Consider the following 9127-nt stretch of genomic DNA (forward strand, 5'->3'; position numbering starts at 1 on the left):
ATAGCTCTTCCTGTTTTTCCAGCAGCTTTGCCTGCTCTTTAGCAATTTAACTTCCGAAAACAAATCTTCACTAGTCAGTAGAATAAAAAATGACACTGCCTTTCCCTCATTTTCCTCTGTCCTTTTCTTTGTAGAGGAAATAGATGGGCATTTCATTTGATGCACAAATATATACCAATGCCTCGTGGTAATCTAAAGTCACTGGAATTGCTCCAGAGATAAATCTGATCCAGCTGCAACTAAGAATCTTTATTTGTGAAAGTACACTTCACTGTAATTAATTAGTTCACCCCAGTTATCCTTGGAATTATGTATTAAACATGTAACTCACTATTCAGTGACTTCACAGCACAATGAATTTTCCTGCCATCGTTATCCAGCAGTGTCCCATGGTACACACACCCAAAATGTCCTGTGAAAAAAATGAGCAAGATTAGCTTTAATAAGTAAAATTAGCTTTCTGGTATTTTCCGCTGGGTAGCAATTATGCTTTAAGAAAGTGATCACACTCCATTTCTGTCCAATTCCCAACACTTGTAATGTATACTTCATAACTAACACATAAAACTATCATTACATAAAACCATTATTACATAAAATGAAAACTCTATTTGCAGCATAATTGATATTTCTTGACCTAGATGGAGAGCATAAGTAATGACAAGGCTCGCGCCACAACTGCTTCATATTCTTGTAATGACTATGCACACAAAAACCATGTCAGCCCATTCCCACCATGCTCTCTTGTCAGATATATGCCAAAGGAGGGCACTGGAAGGCACAAGAGAGCAGTTAGAAGGAGCTGACATAACCACTGGATCGGTGGTTCTCAGTGGTCTGTAAGCCCATGCTAAGTGGTCCACTGGATTGTACAGTCTTGATGCTTCTTCAGTGGAAAGGTGTATAAGGAGGGTCACTGTGGGCTTACAGTCTCTCAGGTCTTGCTATTCCGTGGAAAATGCTGAGTGTTAAAAGTGGTGTGTTGGCCGTGAACGGTTTGGGAGTTGTTCTACTGATCACAGACTGACCACATCACTAGGCGGCAGCCTATGGTCTCTGCTATGGCCTCGTTCCTAGTGCAAAATATCACTAAAAGATGATGAGCGAAATTTGCCTTCTTGCAGATGGTCTAAGCAGTGAAATAAACTGCCAGGGACGCAGAAATCCTTCCTGATCCCGGGCTTTCCTGTGAAGCAAATGGGGTAGCCTGCAGAGCAGGGAAACCTACTATGAGAAGTCAAATTGACCTGTTTGGGACACACAGAGAACTTTGAGCTCCAGGCACGTGCATTAATTTATCCAAATCAAATTATGTACATGTAATGGTGGCTTTCCTTCACAGATGTACTATTTACTAGACACTTTTAAAATATTAATATTTGCAGTTAGAAAGCAAAATAGTTTTTTTGTCAAGTGTGAGTTCTGCAGAGAACAAGACTATCTGATTAATTCTACTAGGTTCCAGTCATAAGCGCTGGTGAGAGCCCAGTTGGCTTTGATTTTGTCTTGGGGTGAAATTAATACAAAATTTGTTTTACAAAAGCAACTAAAATCCCATTGGACCACAGATTGTTTGGAGCCTGGGCACAAATCCTAATGCTTGGATTGGGTGTGTCTGAAATATTTTTGGGTTTGGCCCATTTCTAGTTACGGAGGAGAAAATTAGAAAAGGTTAGTTACATCGGTGTCATTCCAGATATTTTTCAACATTTAAAAAATGGGAAATTACTTGGCCTTTTCTGAAACAAGAAAGAAAAGAAAAAGGCCCACCCTTGCTTTGGGGATGATGAAGTGTAATACGTGGAAGAGAAACACACTGACTGTTTGTTTGATTTGTGGCTATTTTCCTGCAGAAGAGGCATTAGGAATATCATCTATAGCCAAATTTTTATCAGTACTCTGATACTTAACAAGAGACCTGTCATGCATGATCTGCAGAAGCACTGAAAATCCAGTTTCTACTTGGGTTACTAATAGGTACTCAATAGTACACAGTTCAATAAATGCCCCTAACAGAAATACTGGCTTGGCCTATGAAAGAAGGAGGGAACCTGCTTACGGAGATGTAGAGGAATAGGACTGATGGGAGAAATTCAGAAAAATAGGTGACTGGCTTTATCAGGGACAAAAATAAGGGGAAGTGAATCAGGAGCTACGCATTACTGCAGCTGGAATGAGAGAGGAATCGGGGGGATGGAGAGCCTTTGGCAGGAGGAAACAAACAGCGAATTTCTCAGAGCTGGGGGAAACTTGCGGAGGAAAAAGGGGTGTGTGCATTTCACCTGGCCCATGGGGACTTTTACTGAATGCACTAGTGACTGCAGGACTTTTCAGTGTGGTGTAGCCATCTTGCCAGCTCTCAGGCTCCGTGTTTAAGGTCACTGGCGCTCCTGCCTCAGTATCGCCTGCCATTTAGGTGTGTGCCTTTAGGCTCATGCAATATTCTGCGGCAGCCTCACTCCTGCACCGCAGCCTCATGGACCAGAAGCCCTGGCTGGGCTTTACCGTAGCCTGGAAAAGGGTGAGAGTGAGGCAGCTGAGGGGGAACCAGCAAGTCTCTGAGTTCAAAGGAGCCCCATTAATTGGCAGACTCCTTCCTCCCTCTGGTGTCTTCTCCAACTGATCAAATGCACAACGCTTCATCTGACTTCAAAGGAGAGCCCCTTGGTTCTCCCCTTGATTTGGTGCGTGGGATGCAGTGCTGTAAGAGGTAAAAAGCTTGAAAAACCTCCGTGCAGACACCTTATTCAGAATGGTTTATAATGAATGGGTGTGCAAAAAGAACAGCAGTTTGCAAGGTAAGAGTCGTGGTACCCACCTCTTCCTATTACTTCGCTGAAGTGCACGATCAGGCTGTCAGCACCAATAACCACATGCTGCACTTCTTTGACCAAGTCGGGGTTTAAGGCACTGATGTCAATGTGGACATTAGTTTGGAGAAGTGGACTGGCTAAATCTGAGTCCCCGCTGGACAGAATTGGGGAGAGGTCAGAGTGAGGATACTGGGCAGGTCTGCACGATCCATTCTGAGACATGCTTGGAAACTGGTCTGCAAGATGAACAGAAACTGTTATAAACCTTTCAGACTTCTCCTTGGAAAATGAAGAGCTTTATTTCATTGGCGAGCAAGGGTTTGAGTTTATCAGTTTGGAAGTGGCTTGGCTTTGCAGAAGTTTTGGTCACAAAGGGAAAATGAAAATATGCATTGCTAATCTGCCAAACTCCAGGAAAACCGTGTCACTAGAAACTTATCCTTGTCTCAGCTCTACTTTTACAGAAGTAAATGGCAAAACTTCCACTTTTCTGAGGGGATGGAATGAAGCCTTGTCACTTCTTGCCATGTGTAGTTTATAGCATTTCTAGTAATTGGCAGTAATGAGAGTAAAATGGAAAAATGACAGCGATATGGGAGGAGGAAGTAGTGAACAATTAAAAACATGAAACTTTTTATTATTGGCATGTTCTAATTTGGTAGGGAACTTTACATTTCATGAAGGTTTCCAAACTGCTGGTGACTGGCTGTATTTATCCAATGGTAAATATTCAACCAGGGAAATGCCTAGAGGTGATTCATATCCTGTAACTGCTGAAGATAATACAGTTGGTGCTACTCATGAAAATAACATGAGCCAGCTGATTTAAAATAGCAGAAATTAAAATGTTTCAGTCAAGCAAGGAATATTTGTTTGAGAAAATTATTTTTGTCAACAGCATGTTGTTCAGGTATTTTAAATTGCTTTTATTTAAAAGATTTTTTTCTAGCATTTTGTGTAACAGAATCAAGGAACTAAGTTTAATTTACACCAATTCCAGTCTGGAATGATTTTTGAGAAAATTATTTTTGTCAACAGCATGTTGTTCAGGTATTTTAAATTGCTTTTATTTAAAAGATTTTTTTCTAGCATTTTGTGTAACAGAATCAAGGAACTAAGTTTAATTTACACCAATTCCAGTCTGGAATGATTCCAGTGGAATGAGTGAGCAGAATTTAGCCCAGGGTCAAAAAGAAAAAAAAGGAATAAATTTAAAAACAGAAATGATCAGATATTTTATCCCAAAGAGTAAAAGGTTGTTGTACAGACATGCCATATATATTTATGTATAAAACCTGGGAAGTTTTCATATAGGGCTGTTATCACTCTAGGTGCTGAGAAAACCTCAGATTCCAGTGGAATGAGTGAGCAGAATTTAGCCCAGGGTCAAAAAGAAAAAAAAGGAATAAATTTAAAAACAGAAATGATCAGATATTTTATCCCAAAGAGTAAAAGGTTGTTGTACAGACATGCCATATATATTTATGTATAAAACCTGGGAAGTTTTCATATAGGGCTGTTATCACTCTAGGTGCTGAGAAAACCTCAGTGCTGCTCTATCTAGAAGCAAAAATACACATTTATGTCACCAAGGACAAATATCTATGTAATAGTCACGGTAAAATACTCTAGCCATGGCTGCAAAATAATTTTTACAGCTGCTACATGTAAATCTGCGTGTTTTCTAATGTTCCTGTCATTTTATTCTTTGACAGTAATTGACGTGAACATTCCTACAGGAACATTAAGCGAATGCACCTCCTTCTTGGGTGCGCTCTCTGCTGTGCTTTGCCAGTGCACAGTGGCCCCAGGACCACTGCAGATTTACCTTCCACCAAGGATCTTTGCGCAGATCCTTGTCTCATGTACCACTTTCCCTTCTAACCAGTGGCACAGGCTTTCCTTTTCCTTTGGGAATCTTTCAATCAAGAAACTTCCTGTGCGAGCTGGTGGCAGCAATTAAAGAATCATAAAGGAAGCTGGGAACGGGCCTGGCTCTCAAACAGCTCCGCGATTGGAGATTACAAAGGTGGAATAAGGATTTGGAGTGATTTCTATTGAGTTGCATACGGCAGCACCTGAAATAGTACAAGACTATGTCTATACCAAGACTAACAAATATCTGTGATATCTCAAATATCATAATATGGTAACTCCTAATAGTTAAAGGCTCTTTAATGGTAATCACAGAACATGGTCTCTACATGTCTTAAAGGACAGGTTCAGCCTAAAGTAGTATGATAAGTGCAGCAGAGTGCTCTTCTGGAGAATACCCGCTCTAAAATGGTGTTATAAGGCACAAAAATGTATTCAGCATAGCGTTATTCTTCCCTCATGCCCACAGGCCTGAAAATGAACAGGCCTGAATGTGTTTTCTGAGACTGGTATCTCAGCACACATGGACCTCCGCTCAATTTGTCACAGTTTTCACATCCCTTTAGCTTAATTTTTAAAATCAACATTTCTGCATCATACAATGTGCCATTTTATAGGAGGGGCAGGAACAGACAAAAGAATATCAGTTTACAAAACTCCATGTCCCATGTTAGGCTGACAGAACTGCTTATAATGACTGTATGAAGTCACTGAGACACACTAAACCTCCAGCCACTCGATGCTATCCTTAAAATCACTTATTTCAGAGTGGATTTGCGCACGGTGTGATGGACCTCATGATAACACAAAATCGTTATATCCACTAGCTCCTAATAAATTGTGGAGCATACTGACAGAGAGTTTTTACTAATAGTATTTTATATATTCCCCCAACCTCAGTAAAAGTAAAAATCCTTTGCACCTCAATCTTGGGAAGCACCTGAGAAGTTCAGTTCAAATAGCAGGCCTGTGAACGCATCAAAGTCCCAAATAATGCAGACACAGACAAACCAGATGAGAAATTGAAATTAAGATATTGATCAAAATAGCTATCATCTGAAGACATATAAAAAGCAAGATGTATAAAACATCATCTGTAGAGATTCATAATAGAGGTGTACCTTCTAGAAAAGTTGATCTGTAGTCTACAGATTCGCTTGAAACCATTTCTGTTGTTGGACTTACACTCCTCGCGCTCACCAGCCTGTCCAGGTGAGGAGTGTGCACTCTGCCATCATAGCGCACTAGGTCGCTTCCCAGATCTGAAGGGGGAGGAGAAAGAAATATTAGAAAACCCTCATGTTTACTGTGTGCCAACATTCATTTAGGTATTTATTTAAGTTCAGATGTTCTGCTCTGCTGGGAAGAGGGCTGGGTTGCTGCTGAGGCAGACATGTGCAGGACCTGAACTTGAGCTATTTGTACAGCACAAGATTTGCTGTAACTTGTGTTAAAGCCCCACTCTTGGCCACACTGGAGGATCCAAGAGAGCTTCGAAGCCTCTGGGGCCAGCTTCATGATCTGACTGTGATAATGCATCAGAACAAGACCTGGTTACATATTAGCTCTCCTCCTCCTCCCCTCTTGCGTAGTGTGGCAGTTCCCACTGGAAGGAAACCCAGACATAGGGGCCAGAGAGGAGGCACACTCTGACCAAGTTCCTGATTTGGGTGAACAGGAGACCAGGACACCGCAGCGCTCTGTGTCTTGCACAACTTAGGCACAGCCTGGAGGACTACAAGGCAACTGGATGAAGCTGAAGTACTCGTGATTCCACGCATGTCATTTACTCGTCCCCTCTTCCAAGGCTGATTGGGGAAGAGAAGTCACTAAGTTTTCCTAATAGCTCAGAGTTCCTCCAAAAACCTCCTTTAGGCATAGTGTGGCCCTTCACCCAGCTCAGGCAAGAGCCAAGGGCTGAAATGCAGCTAAACATTGGACTTGATTGTGAAACGTCTGCTGACAGGTTACAACAGGGCATTGCATGGCAGTTAAGCAAAGCATAAATTGATGTCAGTTTTCAAAATCTAAGATATAATAACGGAATTATTTGATGGAATTGACTATGATGGACCTTTAATTTGTTTCTTCTTCCTTCTCCAGAGGAAAAACACCAAAAAGATAAAAATTAACACTGATGTTGAAAGAACTCCAGCAATTAGTCCCGTGAAATTCTGATCTTGCCGGATCAGCACTTTTCCAATAACTGTTGACAAAACTTCTTGCTTCCACTGAAAAAAACAAAGAAAAAAACCAGTGTGATAATTTCAAAAGACAAGTAAGAAGTAGATTATTAGTACTAAAGTATGAGCTGATATGTCCCATACATATTAAATCTTGATTTTGTGATGCTGTACTGCGATAGGACACTGGGAGTGGAGAAATTATTATATTGGTGTACACGAAAGCAGATCTACATTTTTATGATTCATTACATGCCTTCAGGAACTCTGGTAGTGACACAGATATGTATGTGCTACACCACACACATGGCACGCACTCATACACACACTCTGGATAACAGGGTCCCACTGCTACCAGATGTTAATTCAACATGCTAAATTCATACTTTTACTCAAATGGTGCAGGGAAATGTATGGGTCTATGGATATATGGGCTGAGACGTATGTTAAAAAAAATTGGCCCAAATGTCTTTAATACGTGTCCTCCTGGCATAAATACGCTGTAACATCAAACTCTCTGTTGACAGCGCGTCTGCATTTTAGTTCCCAAGGTCACGTGAGCCTCTCCCTTGCCAGCTTCTAGCTTGTCGACAGTTTAAAGAAACAAAGCAAAATAAAAAAGCAACCCCAAAAATCAACAGCCAAACAATCACCAAGCAGCTAACAGGGCGAAACTGTTTTAGGTCACACGGCACTAGCTCAGTCAGTTGGAATGCATTTGGCCATCTTTTCTCTTTCTCCTATGGAATTCATTCCTCTGGGTACCGTAATGATGGATTTGCCCGTCAAAAGAGCAAATTTTCTTCTTCACTGGGCAGACTGCAATTTCTGAGGCTCCTTGCCAGTAAACAAGCAGAAACCTTATTTAACCCCTTTATGTTGTGTTCTTTTCTATGTACGAAATACATGTCATGCATACCTGTTTCTTAGAAGTTAAGGAAATACCACATAGTAGGACTGATTAAATATAGTGCCAGTCCCGGTTGCATATGTAAAAATACGAACAGGTATTTGCAGCATATGCACAAGTATTATATGAAACCAGGCATTTACAGGTCTGGGAAACAGATTTGCCAAAAGGAGAGCTGCATCTAATTTTATAATTTGCCTGATACATCCAAGAAACTTAATTTGTACTTTTCAAAGTAAATTAATATTAAAATAAATTAATACTTACTGTATTAATAAAGCAAATTAGTTATTACTATTTACTTAGATTGCAGTAGCACATAGGAATACCATTCATGGCCCAGGATCCTATTGAGATGAATGCCATAAAGACATAGATAAAATAGATGGTCCCTGCTCCAAAGAGCTTGCATAGACTTTGATCCTAGTCACACATGACTGGCAAAGTTTCCACTGTTTTCAGTGAATCAGAGTCCATGATCATCAAATTTCACAGTTTAAAGGTAATTCCCTTCCCCTGTGATTTTCCTTTTTTTATATTTTAAAAAAATACAAAGATACTGAAAGATTTGTGTCTTATTCTATGAATCAGTAAGTCAAAACTGTGTACAATTTAAATTTGCAGTAGCACTCTGGATGACTCTAGTGAGACCACCTTTAGAACAATAAATTTAGAACTCAAACATTTGTCCTAAGTGTCTGCATCTTACAAAAAGAATTGAAAGGAAATTACAAAAAGCAGATAAAAAATTCTTTCAGCAAGGATCCGATCCTATTGACTGCAGCAGAATTTTTTGCTGAAAAAACGACTTGTGAGCTCCAAAGTAAACCTACTCCATTTAGTTTAGGTCCTGCTTTGTGCCTAAGGCTCCAGAAAATATCTGTACAAACAGGTAATAACAACAATGATGCTAATATTTCTTTTAAAATAGTTTATATTATTTGAATTTCTATCCCAAACAAACAGGGATAGAGGTATCTCTGTAAACACAGGCTTAGGCTTGAATTTAAAGTTTATAGGTTCAATAGTGACATTGGGAAGAATAATAAAAATGGCATTAATATCCCATGTGTTGTGTAGCTGTCTCACCTCTATATTTAGCTCGCTGTTGGACTTCAGGAGATCACTGGGAACCGTACACAGAATTGATTCTGACTGCAGGAGGAGGTTTTCACAGCTTTTATTTCCAACTTTTAGCACCTCTCCTTTAACAGCTTCTGAATCAATATAATTTCCCTTGGAAAAAAAAAAAAATCAATTTCCTATTACACAACCATCTCATAAAAGTTAAGGAGAAGTCCTTTTATTACCTTGGAAAATGTTTTTAATGGAAAAACAATTGTGAA

General features: G+C 39.9%; 1 protein-coding gene across 1 annotated transcript in view; it reads right to left on the bottom strand.

Annotated features, from left to right (window-relative positions):
* MET (MET proto-oncogene, receptor tyrosine kinase) overlaps positions 1–9127 on the bottom strand; it is a 112099-nt gene that overhangs the window by 8824 nt on the left and 94148 nt on the right. The window contains exons 12-16 of the mRNA XM_009286818.2: positions 8871–9017; positions 6763–6919; positions 5810–5950; positions 2819–3049; positions 332–412 (exon numbers count right to left, since the gene is read on the bottom strand). Coding sequence (XP_009285093.1) covers positions 332–412; positions 2819–3049; positions 5810–5950; positions 6763–6919; positions 8871–9017 — 757 coding nt within the window. The remainder of the gene's footprint in view (positions 1–331; positions 413–2818; positions 3050–5809; positions 5951–6762; positions 6920–8870; positions 9018–9127) is intronic.

The sequence above is a fragment of the Aptenodytes forsteri genome, unplaced genomic scaffold (assembly GCF_000699145.1).
Source record: "Aptenodytes forsteri isolate BGI_AS27 unplaced genomic scaffold, ASM69914v1 Scaffold166, whole genome shotgun sequence".
Classification (NCBI taxonomy): domain Eukaryota; kingdom Metazoa; phylum Chordata; class Aves; order Sphenisciformes; family Spheniscidae; genus Aptenodytes; species Aptenodytes forsteri.